We start from the raw sequence: 20,763 nt of genomic DNA, 5'->3' as shown, positions 1-20,763 counted from the left end.
GGTCGACTACATTTGAGGATAGGATTCGTTCAATGAATCTCATTCTGGCATCTGCCTTCTGTCCGCCCCCGGTAGCTGAGTGGTCAGCGCGATGGAATGTCAATCCTAAGGGCACGGGTTCGATTCCCGGGTGGATCGGAGATTTTCTCCGCTCAGGGACTGGGTGTTGTGTTGCCCTAATCATCATTTCACCCCCATCGACGCGCAAGTAGCCGAAGTGGCGTCAAATTTTTGCACCCGGCGAATGGTCTACCCGACGGGAGGCCCTAGCCACACGACATTTACATTTATTTATCTGCCTTCTCTGCGGTTAGTGTGGTCGTTCCACTTCAAGTCGCTCCATACGCCTACTCTTCGGTGCACGAACCTGTCACATTAATGTGACTGCAGTAAAGTCTCAATGGTTCGACGTGAATCGGACCGGGATCACCTCGAAGTATTGAACACTGGAACTATCGAAATTTATGTGGGAAAAAGAAATAAAACGATGTTGAAAAGAATAAACCATATGCACAACGTCTTATTCCTTTTTTGAAACTCCCCCTTCTTTATAGTTGTTCGGTTAAGAGATTATTCACACCAATTCTTCCAAGAAAACTGTTCTAATTCCAGTCGACGTATTCGTCAGTCACCGTCGGTAACTTCGCCGACACCGTACTCTAGAGCAATTTTTTTACTGTTGCTCAATTCTTCTAACGTCCCATTCAAAGTCGTAAATTTTGTTTCGTTTGTTACAGCACTAATTTTTAGGTGTACAGAAAAAAGCTGTCAACAAAGTAAATTAAACACAGCACGGTACTGTACTGTACCGACAATGACAAACCAAAGACACCACTTTCAACAAAAAGTTTCTTATGTAAACATTTAAAACATGTAGTTTGACACCGACACAACTAGGAGAGTGGTTCGAGCGGGTCGGGGAAAAGGATCGGCGGGGCTCGGATTTATGGGAAGCTCATAATTCCGAGACTCTGAATATCGAGACTCAACTGTACCACGTACGTTCGACGTCAACGTCATTCACAGACGGCAGCACCAGCAGTGGAGGGTACGTAAAGTGTGTTGGGGGGATGCGGAACACAGTGCAATTGTTGTAATGCGGCAACGGAACTATTTATCTGACTTCCAAAAGGGTATAATCATTGGCTTTCGGGCCAAGGGTGGAAGCATTTCCGAAATGTCTAAGTTTGTTAAACTGCTTGCGTGCCGCCGTGCTTAAAGTACACCGTGCATGGCAAAATGATGCTATCCAGACCGGCGGCGAGGCGACAGTGGTGCACCACGGGACGTACATTACAAAAATGGCTCTGAGCACTATGGGGACTTAACATCTATGGTCATCAGTCCCCTAGAACTTAGAACTACTTAAACCTAACTAACCTAAGGACATCACACAACACCCAGTCATCACGAGGCACAGAAAATCTCAGACCCCGCCGGGAATCGAACCCGGGAACCCGGGCGGGGGAAGCGAGAACGCGTACATTACAGGGAGTGAACAACGGCTACGTTCACGTGTACGGGCGAACAGATGTGCAATGTCGAGCAACTGACCGCCAAGATGAACAAAGGGGCTACCAACAGTGTCTCCTCAAAGACTGTTCAACGGACTGCAGTCCACAGCAAGCACCTGGTTCATGCATGGCTGGAAACTGCACGCCAATACCGCAAATGGGCGCCCACTGGTTGGTGGACAAGTAGGCTTTTCAGATGAGATGCGTTTTATGATCCATGACAGATGGCCGACACCCTGTAACAATCGTCGGAAGGGTTCTGGCTGGAGGAGGGAGCGTGATGGTCTTGGAAATGTTTTCGCGACGTTCCGTGGGTGATCTCACCAATCCGGAAGGCACGACGCATCAACACAAATCTGCATCTATCCCTGGGAACCATCTCCACCCCTAAATGCAGCTTGTTTTTTCCTCGGCACGATGGCATGTACCAGTAGGACAATGCAACGCGCCACGCAGCTTTCGAAGAGCACACCAGGACGAGTTCATCGTGCTCCGATGTTAACCAAAATCCACGGATTTAAACACAATCGAAGATCTGTTGGGCCACTTCCGTCGTGCTGCACGCCTCGCCTCATGATGCCTCAACCGAGAAACCTAGCACAGCTGGCCACGACCCTGCAGTCGGCATGCCTCCACATACCTGTCGGTACCTTCCAGATCCTCACTGACACTCCTCCTGCAGTGTTTATTTTTCCGGAATACCTCGGGTTTGTTTATGCCGAGGTCAGCCGCGAAACCCTGCATCAACTGTCGATCTTTTGTAGGTCTTCTTGCATTTCACTACAATTTTCTAGGCGTTCGACTTCTCTCTATACAACAGCATCATCCGTAAAAAGCCTCATTTCCACGTTATCCAGTAGGTTATTTACACGGTCTGACAAAAAAAAGTGAAGCACCCATATGACATGGATGGGTGCCAATATAATTACGTGCACCACACATCATTGGCGGATGTGTAAATGATCTAAAGTTGCAATTGTAAGTGACAGAAATAACGGCAACCAGAGTGCATCATAGTGTTCGAGTTTAGTGTTGATACCAAGCCTGGGACGGTACGAGATGTTGAATGATCACTATGAAGGATATGGAGATGCCGCGTACGCGTTCGAGGCAGCGTTATCAGCACCTGACAGAGTGTGAAAGGGGTCTCGCTGTGGGTCTTCATTTTGCCAGCTGGTCGAATGGTGCACTATCCAGATTTGTGCGGCATTCAGATGTGACACTGGCGCGATGTTCGACTGCATGGGAACGCGAGAGTAGGCGTACTTGCCGTCAAGGTTCTGGCCGGCCACGTCTGACCACAGCGGAGCACAGTCTTAATTTGCACCAAGCACATCGTGCCTGGCAAGCGACAACATGTAACACTCTGTGTCATCCTGCACCGTTGGTCAGAGACTAGCATCAGCCGGACTAGGGAATTACGAGGGTTGCCCAGAAAGTAATGCATCGCATTTTTTGTCTCAACCGAAAACAATGCTACGAATGCGAAACGTTACGTATGTATTATCTGAAGCCTCTTGAGTGAGCGCGCAAACTTTCCGTCGCTTCCTACAGATAGCGTAGCAGCAGGACAGTTTCAAAATTGTGTCTATAGGTGATGTATGTTACAAGCAACATGCCGCCATTGAATTTCTCACTGCAGGGAAAGAAATTGTAGGGAACATTCACACATGCTTGTACAAAGTCTATGGAGCATCTGCTGTCGACGGAAGTACAGTTAGTCCCTGGGCACGGGGGGTGAGGTCATGAGAAGGCGATTCGGCGGAGCTCCACGACTTGCAGCGGTCGGGGAGACCATCCACGGCTGTCACACCTGATGTAGCCCCCATGGACTTCCACTTGTTTGGGCCAATATAGGACGCCACTCGTGGAAGACATTTTGAGGACGATGAGGAGATGATTCACTCAGTGAAGCACTGGCTCCGCCACCAGGACAAGGATTTGTACCGACAGGGCATACACGTTCTTGTTTCGTGCTGGAGGAAGGCCATAGAACGGATTGGAGATTACGTGGAAAAATAGTATGCGTAGATAAAACACCATTTTTTCATTGTGTAATTCTTATTATGTTCAATAAAGAATTTTTGAAGATAAAAATGCGGTGCATTACTTTCCATGCAACCCTCGTACCATCCCTTGCGTAGGCTGCTGTCAACATCACAGCACAAATAGGTGCATCTGGAGCTGTGCCGTGACTGGCAAGGACAGACTGCTGATGAACGGCGTCGCCTTGTGCTCAGCGATGAATCGCAGTTCTGCACTATGCCAGATGGCCATCGTCGGCGAATATGGTGCCAACCGGGGGAGGTGTGTGGGGTAGGGAAGGGAGGGAGTGGACTTACTCTTCCAGTGTTTTGGAGAGGCAAAGCAGTGCCACTCCTGGCTTCATGATGAGGGGAGCCCCCCGGTACGACTTCAGGTAGTGACTGAGGGTACTCTGACGGTGCAACGGTACGTCATAGACATCCGGCGTTCTCGTGTGTTACCTCCCATGCGACAATGTTGTGGTGCCAGTTTTCAACAGTACAATGCTTGTCCACAAACCGCACGTGTCTCTATGAAATGTCTGCGTGATGTTGAGGTACTCTTGTGGCCCTCAAGATCCCCAGATCAGTCCCAGATATAATATGTGAGGGGCCACCTCGGACGTCAATTCCGTCGCAGGCCCATTATCCAGGATATCAAGGACCAGTTACAACATTTGTGGGCCACCGTGTCTCAGGAGTGGAAACAACGGCTTCCTGACACTCTTCCCAACCGAATTAGTGCGTGCACCCACACCAGAGGAGAGTAACCTCACAATGACAATTGGGCTCAATATTCTTCATTTTAAATTTAACTCGATACTGTAATCACTGAAATAACATCAGACACTCTTTCAGCTCGTGAAGTTTCATTTTGTTTCCTCTTCCCCTACTGGGTGTTTCACTCTTTTGTCAGTATATAATAACCACGGTATCTGGTGATCAAAGTCTTCCTACTCACACACACAAAACTGGATCCCTTGAGGCATATTAGGTAATTTCCTTGCGATATAAACCTCGCCAGGGCAGTGAGCATTTACATTGTCTCCGTAGACGTCCTGTGAGCTAGGCGCTGAGTATGTCCGATTTTGTGGCAGGTCTGAACGGGAGAACTGGTGGTACCCAGGAAGGTGGTGAGTCAGTAATTAAAGTGAGAAATTTATTACACCTACCACGAGGTGCTGCACCGAAGATCAACATGACGCAGCCTATATATTCAGTTGTCGTTTTCCGTGACTGTTTTATAATGAAGGTAATGTGTACATGCTGCAATGTCACAGTATTTAGGCCTTTTAAGTCGGAGCGTCGGAAAAAATCGCCACACCAAAAAATAATTAATGTAATTAAATTTCGGCAATAAATTTGTCTAGGTAACATGTTTAATTGATCAACTTTACAAGATCAAAGGCTAATGTAAGCGCGAGATAGGCCATTATAAATGTCAAATGCTGATACATTAATAACAGGTGTAACATCCAGGATGTTGAACGTAAGCATGCAAACGTGTATGTATTGTATTGTACAAATGAGGGATGTCAAATTGTGGGATGGAAGGATGACGCTGTAGTTGTCGTCTAATGATGACCCATAAGTGCTCGATTGGAGACAGATCAGGTCGAGAAGGTCAAGCCATCATGTCGATACACTGTAGAGCATGTTGGGTTACAACAGCGAATGTGGGCGAGCGTTATCCTATTGGAAGACACCCTCTGGAAAGATGTTCATGAACAGATCGAGTCATCAGACTGACGTACAAATTTGCAGTCAGGGTGCGTGGGACGACCAACGAGTGTGTTCCTGCTGTCATATGAAATCGGACCTCAGACCATATCTCAAGGTGTACTTCCATTGTAGCTGGCACGCAGAGGGGTTGGCTGCAGGCCCTGGACTGGCCTCCTCCTACCCAACACAGGGCCGTCACTGGTACCGAGGCTAGGTTTGCCATACCTAGGTGGGACCTCATCGGGACACCCTCAGATGAGGGTGTAGACATAAAAAATTTATTTAACATAACTTTTACTCTTTGGGACCCGCAGTGCAAAATTTGTCCTCCAATGGCATGATTATTGTGAATATCAGCCAGCTACACAGCTTTTTAAATGGTTTTTATTTTATAAATCACTCACGATGAGCCCATTTCGGGGTATTGCCATCATCAGGTGCTTTGTGAATACATAAGTAAATGATGATACTAATGTAATGCTCTGTAACTATGATCAGAAAATTTACAATAAATTCATTTGGTGTTTTTACCTTACAAGTAATATCATTGCTGGCATAACCTGTGTTTTTTTTTATTATTAGAATTATTACTTCTCCTCTTAGATGTACATTGGAGACATATATCTGACTTAGGTCAGTTTTTATGTTTGCTATTTTTCTCTTGATAGCTTGGATTACAGTGGATTAGCGATATTACGTGTTTACACAGTTACCGTTATAAGTAAGTGATACGTGGAAATTCGACTGGTTATTATTTTAGTAGGTTTGATTACAATAATGTTATTGCCTAAGATACAGTTGTAGTTTTAGTTCAGATTTTTATGTTATATTTTTTTCGTAATAGTTTTTTATTGTCGATGATTAGCGATACTTTCCTGGTGTTACTTCTTTCTTGTATAGTCTTCATGTTGTTATCGCTGCATCTACCATTGATAACATAGACTGCGCACGCACCAATCTCTGCCGTGTTGACTTTTGAAACCAGCAAGTAAGTCACGTGACTCGGGGCAGAAAGCTAGACTCGTTGCAGTAAGCCAAATCACTGCAGCAGCCGAATCAAAGTCATTACGCGCAATGCGGAATGGAGCTGACAATTTTTCTCATTTACACCCGAAATCAAGCACAGATTTTAACAGTAAAATACCTTGTGGTACTGCTACTATACGTCCTGTATTAGTACATTTAACCTAATTTTTCGAAATTCGTAATATTAATGCGATGGTCATCCTTATTACGACAGAATCATAGTTATGTGGTGAATACCTGTTTCTGTTGCAGTGTCAGGCATAATTCGCCACTTCCACGGGAGTAAAAAAATGAAATGATCGTATGGCATTTATTGGCCGGGATATCCCCTTCGGGGTTCGGCCGCCGTATCGCAAGTCATTTTAGTTGACACCACTTCGGCGACTTGCGTGTCAGTGACGATGGAGGACACACAACGCCCAGTTCCCTGCCGAGAATCGAACCCGGGCCCCCTTGCGTGGTAGGCGGTAACGCTACCGCTGCGCTACGGAGGCGGACTCCACGGCAGTAGATGGTGTTCTATCAGTTTGCCAGGCAAGAAATGTAATCCGTTTGTACCCATAATGTCCGTCTTTTCCCATAACAAGCGTTTATATTTTATTACTTTTGCTTAATCCAGTACAGATACCAAAACAATGAACGTAATGTATTAGAAAATATTATACAGAATTCCTGTAGTGAGTTAGATATTAACGTTCTGTCATTTTAAAATATTAGTCTTTCATCGAGGTTTACATCTAAGGATCAACATATATTGTAATTTTCCACTCATGGAAATATCTCTGCAAGTCTTTTATAGTAGTTCACTTTCTCAACTGCGATTTTCGTCCGTTTACCTAATTTGCAGGATACAAAACAAGACTTATCTGAGCGTTTGTGGATTTGATTACTTTTCGTTCTACTTAAAAGCACAACATTTGATCTGTAACAAAAATGTCATAAATTGTGCACTATAAATGCGTAATGACATACTCGGATTCGTGCTCCGAGTCACGTGACCTAGATGTTGGTTTCAATAAAGTGACGTCATGCACAGTCTATGTTATCTATGGTCTATGTTATCGCTATTACTATGGGTAGGTACTATTTAGTGTCTCTGTTTTCTAGCTTTTATAATCTGGATAAAGTTTTCAACACATTTTTTGTGGTTTAGGTCGCTTGCACATTCAGTAAATTTGTGGGGTTGTTGTACGCATGTGAATATATCTCTATTTCCTCAAAGATGTTCATGTTTGCTGCCTTTTGCGTAATACAGAAGATTTCTAGTGCTTCGTTCATGGGTTTTACGTCGTGTTTTCCTGTTTGTAGATGTTGAAAAAATGTGGCTCGGTTGTTTCCACTCTCTCTGGTGTGCTCTTTACATCTAAGTTGAAGTTTCTACCGGTTTGTCCTATGCAGAATTTGGGGCTTGTGTTACATGAAATTTTTGTTAACGCCGGGTCGTTGAGTATGGGAATTTTCGAGCTGCCTTTGTGGATTTTGTGTTTGAGGCCGTGTGTATTTTGCTGTGAAAAGGCGATGTCGGTTTTGATAAATAATTTGTTAATTTTGTTTGACATGTTTCCTATGTAAGTTGTGGTTACGTATGTTATTTTCTTCTTTTTCGTTGTGTATTTGCTTAATGCTATTTCTTTATGTATATTGGGCCTGTTTGGTTGTGTTTTACTGTAGTATAATTTTGTTACAATTTTGGGGTCACAGGAGTTGTGCAGCACTATGTATTCTAAGATTTTTATTTTCTTCTGAATTGCTTCGTCTTCTAGTGGAAAATTTATTAATTTGTTAAGCATTGTATGGAAGAATGCGAGTATGTGGGCTTTAGGATGACATGAATATGCACTGATAATGTAGTCCGTTGTTATAGGCTTTCTGTATATTTCGAAGCCATGTTCGTTGTTAGTATTCTTAATTGTCGAGAAAGTTAATTGTTTCGTTAGTTTCGTGTTCTATGGCAAATTTCATTTTGGTGTGCAATTCATTCAATGCTTGATGTATTTCGTCTATGGTTCAAAATGGTTCAAATGGCTCTGAGCACTATGGGACTCAACTGCTGAGCTCATTAGTCCCCTAGAACTTAGAACTAGTTAAACCTAACTAACCTAAGGACATCACAAACAGCCATGCCCGAGGCAGGATTCGAACCTGCGACCGTAGCGGTCTTGCGGTTCCAGACTGCAGCGCCTTTAACCGCACGGCCACTTCGGCCGGCATTTCGTCTATGCCACTAAGATAACCTTCTATAAGCATTAAAGTGTCTTCTACGTATCTGTAGTACTATATGATTTTCTGATTAGTTGCGTTTTTTGTTTCAAAGAATTTTTCTTCCAAGCTGGTAAGGAGTATCTGAGATATGGTTCCAGCCATGCTACATCCCGTCGCGACTCCATCTGTTTGTGCATATATTTTACTATCAAACACGAAATAATTTTGGTGTAAAACAAGTTTTGTTAGTTTTTGGAAATTTGTGGTAAGGTCTTACGGGACCAAACTGCTGATGTCATCGGTCCCTAAGCTTACCGACTACTTAATCGAACTTGAACTAACTTACGTTAAGGACAACACACACACACACACACACACACACACACACACACACACACACGAGGGAGGACTCGTATCTCCGACGAGGGGAGCCGCGCGGACCGTGCAAGGCGCCTAAGACCGCGCGGCTACCCCGCGTGGGAAGTTTTGTTAGTTGAAAAATTTCTGTAGTGCCTTATATTGAGATTTTTCTGTATTTGAGTAGGTTATGTTGTACGATTTCTATTCTGTAGTGAATTGGAATGTTCGTGTATAGGTTAGTAATGTCGAAAGACACAAATCTTGCATTTTGGCGTATTTTTATGTCTTCGATATTTTTAGCTAATTCCTTACTGTATATGTTTTTGTTATATTGTAAAATTTGTTAAGGAGGTTGTTTAATTTCTTGCTTATGTACCATGTGAGGCTGTTAACATTGTCTACCACAGAACGTATAGGAACAAATCCCATGTGTGTCTTAGGGTGTCCACGGAGCTTTGGTGTCCTAGGGTTCATTGATTTACATGTCCTTTCTTCGTATTGTGTAAGTATTGTATGATATGCTTTGAAGGTTTTCTTGGTTTTGGCTACTAATTTATCTGTGAGATTTCCATTGATTTGTGTGATACCATTACTACCAAAGACGGCGTGATAGGGAAACCCGGCTCGCCCTTGGTGTTACCTGGGCAACGGCGTCATGTCTCCTCCGATGAGCCAAACGTCAAAAGTCGCAACTAATTTTAAACGCACTTAACATAAACTTATTGACATAAATAAAACTAACTGAGGCTGCATTTACACGTTGAGCTAACAGAATGCGTTACTTCAGTGCTTGGGCCAAGTTCGTAAAAGTATTTTGCAAAATCGAGACAAAATTTGATCTTATCAGGATGTCGAGACAGTAAGGTTCATAGCGGTGACGGTGCCGATATATCGGGAAGGACGGCAACCCTAACCGAGGCAAAACCAGCATTCATCAGAGAGCACAATAGACTTCCACCCTGGCCTCCAATGAGCTCTTGCTTCTGACGCCACTGAAGTCGCAAGTGAAGGTGGTTTGTGGTCAGTGGAATGCACGCTGCAAGTCGCGCTTGCAACAACCGATTTGTAACAGTTCACTGCGTCACTGTGGTACCAACCGATGCTCAAATTGCTGCTGCAGATGCAGTACGATGCGTCACAGCCACGCGCCGAACACTATGGTCTCCCGTCACGGTAGCATAACGTGGCCGACCGGAGCCCAGTCCTCTTGCGACCGTACATTCTCGTGGCCACCACTTCCAGCAGTCATGTACAGTGGGTACATTAATACCAAGCCTTTCCGTAGTATCACAGAAAGAACATCTAGCTTCTCGTAGCCGTATTACAAGATTTCGTTCAAACTCAGTGGGGTGTTAATAAAATCGTCATTGTTGCCTTAAAGGCATTTTTGACTAACATCAACTCACCACGTCCAATCTCAAAGTAACTAACGCTCACGACCGTTACAGTGCGACCGAGCGCGGTGGCGCAGTGGTCAGCACACTGGACTTGCATTCGGGAGGACGACGGTTCAAACCCGCGTCCCACGATCCTGATTTAGGTTTTCCGTGATTTCCCTATATCGTTTCAGGCAAATGCCGGGATGGTTCCTTTGAAAGGGCACGGCCGATTTCCTCCCCAATCCTTCCCTAATCCAAACTTGTGTTCCGTCCCTAATGACCTCGTTGTCGACGGGACGTAACACACTAATCTCCTCCTCCTCCGTTACAGTGTGTATTTAAAACCTCATTTGTATCCTCATATGCGACTGGTGTAAAATTTGAACAGACATCATCTTTCAGATATAGAAACAGGCCTACCAACTTTCATTAATGTCGCACATCTCCCTGCTGGTGTTCCGACATATTTTCCGTCAGCGTATTATTGTCATGACAAATGAAAGTGCATCGACCAGAATTGTACTCTAAACGTAATTGTAAAAGGCACACAAGGCTGTATGTACATACACGTGAAACATATACCCTTGTAAATTCTATTTGTTCTTTTCAAAATAAGCAGCTTTATAGTACTGTGCTTAAGTCAAAGTTAGCAAGTTTCTATCTACATTCATACAGAAGATACAGTCTTGTGAAATGGATTAATCTGTTTGGAACACTATGCTTCATAAAGAAGTGCTTCATATTTCTTAGTTTAAAATTTCTTACTACTTACTTACCTCTTGGGCGAGGAATGGCAGCACTTGTGCTATAATAGCGTTCAGTCTCTTAGCAATCTCCGTCTGAAACAGAAGAAAAAAAACATCGTTACTGACAAAAAATTAAGTTATTTACTAAGATTCAGGTCAATAGAAGTACTAACACTACATACAGAATGTCCGCAACAGGTACAACCAACAGAACACGCTGGGATGCTTTTAAATTGACAGAACTAGTAATACACTAAAGGATGGGAAAAAATATCATTTTACAAACAGCAGAGACATTAACATTTCTTCCCTTGGCTGTCAGTACTACGGCTGGATAATGTAGCTATTACGTACAATTCTTTGATTCCATTAAGTACGTAAGTAATCCTTCTTAGCTGCTGGTATCAAACGCGGCGGTGAGGCCCAAGCGTTTTCTTATTGGTTTCCTTACGTGCTACACTTTTGTATCTATGCCGAAAACCGTGTTGTACACTGTCAACTTCTATGAAAATCTTTATTACTGCTACCAATTTCGCTTTTTAATAATAATCAGCTTTTTAATAATAATCAGCATAATACATTTGTAAAAATTGGAATTGGAAGCAACAATAAAATTTTTCTAGCAGTTCACTGTGTGCAACATGATTTTCTACACGTATCTCGAAGTTTTGGGGTGCCAACTACTGGGGCTCTCATTAAGGCACACATCGTTTATTGTATAGCTCCATTACTTTCTCCAGAAACCGGTCTCTGCCAGACCACTGACATTACAGCAAGTGCCATACACATGTTTGGGCACCCTGCTGTTCTGCAGTATGGTCTCCTTGCTGTTACGTAGCACGTCTCTATGTAGCTAAGCCGAATATACATATATGCAGCAGGCGGCTGTGATCTTACAATAACCGATATCTGGCAGACAAGCGTGCCTCTTTCGGAGTTGCTACATTTTGTCAGAAATAAAATTCATGCTTTTGCCTTAAGCAACACAACGTGCAGTTAGTACAGAACAGCAAGCAAAACTTGGGCAGGGTCCAGAGCTTTCTTCTCTCCTACAGTTTTTAAAATTCCTGCTGAACGCTAATATAGTATTTAATCGCGACCGTTTTCGGCCATACACAGAGACAAGCAAGAGAAACATACGTAGTTCGCAGAAGCTTAGTGTGAGCGTCTATCTCCCAAAACAGGCGAGGTGTTTCGTGTATCATTTTGAAAATAAATGATACCGAAGAAGTCTGGCCAACTAAAAAGGTAAGACAACACCACACTCGTGGCATCTTCTGGAAATATTTTACGCGCTAAAAATCTTAAAGAATCTAAAGATAACTGTGACGACAAAGTAGATCCTAAACCACAGTACAGATCTACTTCCCTCAGCTTTCTCGCAAGAAGTTAACGAAGGTAAACGTCGTGTCGCTACGAACCCTTGGCCGCCACAAGAAAGCTTTGTGATGACTTTCCAAACGCGTCTAGCGGGATACTACGCCACATTGATCCATACACCGTACTTTTGCAGTCTCTACACATTCTGAAGATCGGGATTTATCAGCTTTTGCCCTCTGTCCATGTTGCCCTCTTCCCGTTGGCCTTACGAGATTTGCGACTGGGTCTTAGAGAAAAGTTAATGGTACGTATTGTACAATTCTTTTTATTTCTTCACAGCCAAAATCTTTTTTGTCATTTCTTCTTTCGTTGGAGAGAGAGAGAGAGAGAGAGAGAGAGAGAGAGAGAGAGAGAGAGAGAGAGAAAATACAACAAGCGCCACGCGGCAGAGAATTACAAGTCCTTGAATAATTTATTTGCTAAGTAGTTTGCCCCTTACGATTTCTAACATACAACCTACTTTTCACATAGCGATACATGTGTGTCACAGACGATATTTTCTGTAATGTTTCCACAAAACTAGCGACTTAAGTTGTAGACTATGCAAGAATATAACATGTTTTAATCGAAGATCGTGACACGTTACTGTTGCTCCATCAATCTCCCCCTCCTCGTCTCCAAGAGATGATCCACATCTATAACAAAATCGTACCGTCTCTTTTATGAAGAAAATGAGGAATGCAGCCGATAACTTCACTATATCCGTGGAACGTAAATCGGAACAGCCGCCTGTGTAACACAACTGATGCACGATAAACATCTAGTAAAATCGATTCAGATACAAGATGTAAGCATGACAGAAAAAATCGGTTTCCGAAATTCGGTTTCTGTCTTCCGCAATTTGTGTCCCACGTACAGGCGGTAGGATTAAGGTGCCACAGGTCGCTTTGCTCAGGCAGAATGTGGCGATCGTGTGGTGGCCATTAGCTGACTCACTGCGTGGTTCCGCACAAAGCTCGCCTTGCTCCAACTACACCGCCGGTCGTGGAAGTGGAAAGGCAATCACTGCAGCGGAAACGGCGCATCGTAAAAACTCTCCCTGCGAGTCAGACTACCTCTCTGGCCGCTAGTTATCGCCGACACTAAAATCAAATTAAATTACTCGCTGCTCCCGGGGACACGGCGTTCTTCCAGCGAGTTTTCTAGGTACGTTGACTCAAGCCACGCACCCGGCAATGGAAGATTTAGAAAACTGTGACCATGTGTTTTTATCGGTGTACACAAGGTGCGACGCAAATATACCTTGTTCAAAAGAATTAGTAGGCCACGTGCATCGGCGTCAGGTATGTTGAATCTATTTTGATACTTGCGGTACCGGTGATCTTACTTGCATGGCTTGAGATCTTCGCGTTCAATGTAGGCAACAATTAAAACCATTTACCATCTAGGCGCCGTGTTATGCATTACAGTGTCAAGTGACCCCTCAGAAGGAAGTTGGTACCCGCGGTCCTCAGAAGGAAGAACGCACCGGTGTTCCAGTGTTTTCTAGTGATGTACACAGATGGCAGTAGGATATGCTACAGAAAGACAGGTCAGTACAAAGCGCAAATTGGACTAGGTCGCCGACAAATTACAATCAACATGCAGACCGATATCTGACCATCTCTGCGTCGCAGCGTCGTACGAATACCGCCAGAGCACTGAAAGACGATCTCAGAAGAGTCACTGGAGTCGCTGTGTCAGATCAGACTATAATGAAATGGCTACGAGAAAGGTTCTTACGACCCAGACGTCCTTTTTGAATACCCCGCTTGACACAACATGTTGCAGCTCTCTCTCACTTCTGACGTTCCCATGTCAACTGGCAACTTAGTTACTGCCGAAACGTGTTATTCACGACAAGTCCAGATATTCTCTGTTCGTGTGCGGAAACCCGTGGTGAGCGGTACTTGTCAAAAATGTTGACCACCAAATCGACAGATTTCCAACGTTCTGTGATGTTGTGGGGAGGCTTCAGTGTTGACAGCCATAAGGATATTGTCGATGTCCATGGTCGCCTTGTTGGCAGAGAGTACATCGAACAGTTCCTGTTGCACCTTGTGGTGGCTGCTGCATACGGTGGTGGCCCTGAATTTCTTCTTATACCAGGGCCTACGTGGCGGGCGTCAGCAGGAATGTCTTACGAAGTCTGGACATCGAAATAATCGAACGGCCGGTGGTGAGTCCTGATGTAAAACTAATCGTACTTATGTGGGAGATGATCGACAGACATGTTCGCGATCGTCCTGTTACACCACAGACTTTCCAAGAACTCTCGTGAGCTCTCACTGAAGAATGGAAACGGATGCCACATGGTGACCTCCGTAGACTTACACAGAGCATGCCTCGTAGGTGTCAAGCAGTGATAAACGCTCACGAAGAGCGCACACGTTACTGAAGCTCCCGAAGTTCAATGAAAACCACCCAGCATGACGGGATGAACGACTGTTTCCACTTCGTTTTCGACACCTGTCGGACATTCCAGTTCTTCTTGAGGAAACGAAAGAGTGTAATGATGTTTTATTGCGTATTTACTTTGTGAAAGATAAAGGTATAATTTCGTAACACATTCAGTCCTCAATTATTGGTCAGTGGGGCATGGCAGACGCGCAAAATGATATTCCCCTAGTTCTTTTCACCAGTGTACATTTTATCAATGCGAAATTGTGCACGAGGATTACACTGAGGTACCGATCACCAAATTTCAAGAGTTCACAGACGCATATATACGCTGAAAACCATCAAAACTATGCCACCAGGGAGGATAGTATATAACGAAATTATACTTATTGTGCGTACACACGGTGCGGCATTTAGAACTGGTACTTAGGGCAGCATCGTCGGTTCTTACCCAGTTGGGTACCGAGAGAAACTTCTCTCAGGTTCCCTAGGCGCGACTGATTAATAGTGTGCTTCCGGGTATTCTGCCAAGTCGCTGTTTCCATTTTATGGGCAATATTTCGACGACCGACCCAGCCGTCTTCGTCGCGTGCTACGAGTTTTGCACCTGAAGCAGAAGGTTGGGCCGGCCGTCGAAACATTACGCATAAAATGGAAACAACAACTCAGTAGAACACTCGGAAGCACATAGTGAATTCTTCGAAGTAGCTGGCGAGTGGTGCCGTACCAGGCTCTCTCCAACCCATCACCAGATGTTTTCTGTGGGTGAGACATCCAGACAACATGCTGATCGGGGCAGCAGCCTAACACACTATGTATCGAGATAGGTCAGGACAGCACGGGAAACAAATGTCTTTCATTACTTTGTAGAAAGATAATGCAATGGAGAACTCGAAGATAGGGCACAACCACCGGCATTAACATGCCAGAAATGTAACGCTCGTCCAGGTTACCCATTATGCGAGCTAGAGATGATCGTGTTGTGTACCTAATGGCACTGCATACCACCACCACCACCACCACATGCTCGGACAGTATGACGATAATGAATGCAATCGTCGCACTTGTCTTGCTGTGAACAAGTCCATTTCCCGAGTCAAGGCAAGTAACGTGGCTGTAGGATCTTCCAAGACCGAGCGAACAGTATGTCTGACCTCTTGGGCGCTAGTAGCGTTGGGGTGCGGAGATCGTGCATGGCGGTGACTATCGCCATCATGAACCCACCGGTTCCGTAGTCGCACGGCAGTTGTAGGGATGTGACATCTTACTTATTCGTGGGTAAAGTAGATGGTACACTTTGTTTCTGTGGTAGGATACTGGAAAAGTGCTGCCTACAAAGAAAACTACTTAGAAACCACTCGTGCAACTCATCCTAGAATATTGCTCTAGTGCGTGGGACCGATGTCAAACAGGACTAACATGTTAAGTGAATTATTCAAGTAGCGTTGCTACTTCGTTATGACTGACAGTATTTTAGAATTTGTTCGTCGACTGTTGAACATCTACATCGAAATATGGTCAGAGGATGGATGAGACAGATGAATTTCTAAGTACGATGCTTTTTGCTGATGATCAGGTAATCATACAGGACAGTAAGACAAATTACAAATACCGGTACGTAGGTTCTACATCTACATCTACATCTACATTTATACTCCGCAAGCCACCCAACGATGTGTGGCGGAGGGCACTTTACGTGCCACTGTCATTACCTCCCTTTCCTGTTCCAGTCGCGTATGGTTCGCAGGAAGAACGACTACATAGGAGGAACGATCACCACGATAAAATAAGGGAAATCAGATCTCGTACGGAAAGATACAGGTGTTCATTCTTTCCGCGCGCTATACGAGATTGGAATAATAGAGAATTGTGAAGGTGGTTCGATGAACCCTCTGCAAGGCACTTAAATGTGATTTGCAGAGTATCCATGTAGATGTAGATATAGATTTACTCCAAAACTCCCATCAACAACTTATGAAAATTGCACAAGATATTGTTTGGTTAACGCGTTAGTAGTTACTGCAACCAAAGTGAGAAACATTCTTAGAAATTTTCGCGTAATCGAATTTCTAGTGTAAAGCATGACTGTTGGCAACTCTACCAGGAATTGCTATACTCGCTAAATCAAGAAATTTAGTGATAACGAACCCGAATGATCACTTTCACTGGAATGTGAAACTGAAGAAAGCAGTGCAGATGTTTATATTCCTGCGTGTGAAGTTGATAATGCATTGAACGTTAGCATTTCTGTTGTAGCACCTAATATATCCCCCCTTAAACGACCAGGCAAGATACGAAGCACAAGAAGGAAACGGTATATACAAAGAAAAGTGTAAGAACTTGCAACATGTTTTACGTAAGCAACATCTTCAAAACTTTGTGAAGTGTATAATGTAACGCCCGAAGATAGTGACATGTGCACCCAATGTGATGCGTTGTTTCCAAAGCTAAACACTGCGATAGGTATAATTGGTGACACTGATACCAAATAGCTTACTGTTGCTCTGGAATATTACATAAGTGATGACAATTATTGCAACAGGCAAATTCCTAATCAGGCTCTTAGGTTGATGTTATCTCTGTTAGTGAAATCGTGGTTCAAATGGCTCTGAGCACTATGGGACTTAACATCTGAGGTCATCAGTCCCCTAGAACTTAGAACTACTTAAACCTAAGGACATCACACACATCCATGCCCGAGGCAGGATTCGAACCTGCGACCGTAGCGGTCGCGCGGTTCCAGACTGAAGCGCCTAGAATCGCTCGGCCACACTGGCCGGCGTGAAGTCGTGAAAAAGTAAAAAAGATATACGACAAGCCAATAAGAGAAGCATATTAACTGGCAAAAGACGAAAACAAATTTAAAAATTGGTCTCACAAAAACCTCTGCCCTCGCCTTAGAGGAGAGGGAGCTTCTTCCTGACCGCAAGGGTCAGTTTGAATCTATACATCTGCCACCATTACTCTGCGAGTTCGATGGCATCCAATAAGTAATGCAACACTTTTTTTCTTCCGAAAGGAGCTTGGTTTTATTCAGGATTCCAATACAGCAAATTATTACCTACTCTTTTGGCTACAAAACCCTATTTTTCAACATGACCTCGGTTCAATGCGACGAACTTAAGCCACGTTACTGGGGTGGCCTTTGTGCCTGCATGGTTCCACTCTACTGGTCGAGGTCGGAGCCAATGCCTTGCTGCCTCAATAACCTCCTCATCATCAACGTACTGCTTCCCAAGGCGTGTATTTTTCACTGGGCTAAACAGATGGAAGTCGGAAGGTGCGAGATTAGGGCCGTAGGGTGGATGAGGAAGAATAGTCCACTGAAGTTTTGTGAGTTCCTCTCGGGTGGGCAGGTTTGTGTAAGCCTTCCGTTGTCACAGAGAAAGAAAAGTTCACTTGCGTTTTTGTGACGGCGAACACACTGAAGTCGTTTCTTCAGTTTCCTGAGGGTAGCACAACACAATTAAGAGTTAATCGTTGCACCATGAGGGAGGACATCAAACACAACAACCCCTTTGAATTCCCAGAAGACCATCGCCATATCGGCTGAGGGTGCGGCTTTAAACTTTTCCTTCAGAGGAGAGATGATGTGGCGCCACTCCGTGGATTGCCGTTTCTGTCCGGCTGGACGTGATGAACACTTGTTTCATCGCGTGTGATAACGTTCACAAAAAATTGTCACGACCGGCCTCGTAACGCGCACGCAATTCCGCACAGATGGTCCTCCGTTGCTCTTTATGGTCTTCTGTTAGGCAGCGAAGAACACAGCGGACACACACATTTGTGTACCCCAACTGTTGGACCAGTGTATCAGCACTACCAGCAGAGACGTCCAGTTGTACAGCTAAGGTGTGTGATTGTGATCCGTCGATCACCTCGAATGAGAGTGTCCGCTTGTTCCAATTCTGCAGCAATCACAGCTGTTTGCGGCCGGCCGGTACACGGCAGATCGCACAGGTCTGCGCGACCTCGTTGCGATAATGACGACGCCTTTCCCAACTACTCACCATGCTTTTGTTCACTGTCAGGTCTCCGCAGACATTCTGCTTGAAACGGACTCCCGTTCCAGACGCCATTTTGAAAGCTACGTATAGCTCCACCACCTACCGGAACTTCCTGAAACTACATGGGCTGAAGCGAGAATATTTCACGACGTCCCACAACAAATTCCGCATTTTTTCAATCGAAACTGGCCTAGAAAAAAAATGTGTTGCATTACTTATCGAACGCCCCTTGCACAATGTTAGGGAGCAGCCGTACACTTCACTGTTTACGTGTAGTATCAGGCTTGGAGTACACTGTGGAATCGAAGCTGACTTGTTGTCCCCGGGTAGCCGCTGTTTGAGCGTTAAGATGCTGGGAAGGCGGTAGGTAGGCGACGTCGCTGCGAGGCGGGGCGTGGTGCCGCTAGGCCGCTTGTTAGCGGGCTGAGATTGCCAGCCCATGCGGACGCCGGCTAACGAGCGCCGGCTAGTCCGCGCGCCTGACTTGCCATCAGCCCCCCCCCCCCCCCCTCCAATCACTCTTCCTCGCCGCCAGGCGTCTTCCTCGCACTAATCCCCACCGTCGCCTGCGCACTCCTCAATAGTGACACTTTTTCCTACTACTGGCATGACGTGTGCAACCATCCTACGGACCGAGGAGAGCAACAAAGGCTGTGGTAACAGTGGCACCTGCCGGCCGAAGTGGCCGTGCGGTTAAAGGCGCTGCAGTCTGGAACCGCGAGACCGCCACGGTCGCAGGTTCGAATCCTGCCTCGGGCGTGGATGTTTGTGATGTCCTTAGGTTAGTTAGGTTTAACTAGTTCTAAGTTCTAGGGGACTAATGACCTCAGCAGTTGAGTCCCATAGTGCTCAGAGCCATTTGAACCATTTGAACAGTGGCACCGATATTGGTGGATTCCGACGACGACCGATATCGTCCGAAGACGGCCGATCTCTTCAAATCAGTTCTCCACTACTTGCCGATGTTATTGGTGAGACGTACAAACTTGGGACGACAATTGGTAAAATTCAAGTCAGTTTGTTTTTTCCTGGTCAAATCGACCGACGTTCTCACACAAGGAATATGGAGCGTGAGAAACTGATAAATTTAGTCCAAGACAGAATGAGTTTGTTGCATTTCGAGGATGAAAATATCATAATCGGGATATAGTTCGGAATCTATGGACTGAAAACGCAGGTTTATTGCAAACCACAAATAGGCAAAATCTTTACTGGAATAGATTATAATCTTGGAAAATAATTTGTTCAAGTGAGAGTGGTGGTGTAACTAACACGCTTTTAGTTACTGTACTGTATCTTTTTTGTGGTAGGTTGGTATTAGTTGTCTACAAATTATCATTATTACTTACTGGCATTTTTATGCCAGAAGGATAGTGATTCTGTTAATATGAGGTGGTTTGCAAATGTGGTATACGGTACGTATTTCCCCTTTTCAGTGCTTCAGGTGTTCAGAGTATCTTATGCTAAACTTTATGCTTGTCTTTCACACGTGTGCTGAACGACAGTCATTGAAAATTAACTGACGTACGTCAGCACAGCTTTAAATAAATGCAGCGAAACAGTGTGTTTACAACATGCTTTTCAAGTCACCACGAATTATCTTGAGCATGTAACAGAACGTTTCTGCCACCATCTCATATATTCATAAAACTTGTCTGGTTATTCTGATAACTGAGGACAGGGTATACAGCAGTCGCCACGTTCTTTTCGAGACGGAATAGCTCATTCACATGCATTTGACGTCTTTTTAACAGCAAAAGCCGGTATGCAGCACTCGTCTCCAAGCACAGAAGTGTCAGGCATCCATCCCACCCTAAGAAGTTAAAACGTAACCTACTTCATACATAACACAATCTAACCTAACTTCCCTGACTCCGTAAAAACTGACGACGGAGATGGGACGCATTGCAACCACACTGTCGGCCGACGTTATTGGGCGACCTCTAGCGGCGGCGCCTGACGACCGTTGTCGGTGCCACTGTGAAAGCGGGCTAACTGTTAACAACGTACGAGCATAGAGGAAT

At 44.7% G+C, this 20,763-nt stretch overlaps 1 protein-coding gene across 1 annotated transcript in view; it reads right to left on the bottom strand.

Moving 5' to 3' along the window:
* Positions 1 to 20,763, bottom strand: part of LOC126412196 (protein groucho) — a 697,281-nt gene that overhangs the window by 126,768 nt on the left and 549,750 nt on the right. The window contains exon 5 of the mRNA XM_050081679.1: positions 11,004 to 11,066. Coding sequence (XP_049937636.1) covers positions 11,004 to 11,066 — 63 coding nt within the window. The remainder of the gene's footprint in view (positions 1 to 11,003; positions 11,067 to 20,763) is intronic.

This window comes from Schistocerca serialis, chromosome 7 (genome assembly GCF_023864345.2).
Source record: "Schistocerca serialis cubense isolate TAMUIC-IGC-003099 chromosome 7, iqSchSeri2.2, whole genome shotgun sequence".
NCBI lineage: Eukaryota > Metazoa > Arthropoda > Insecta > Orthoptera > Acrididae > Schistocerca > Schistocerca serialis.
This window is presented reverse-complemented; position numbering and strand designations above follow the sequence as displayed.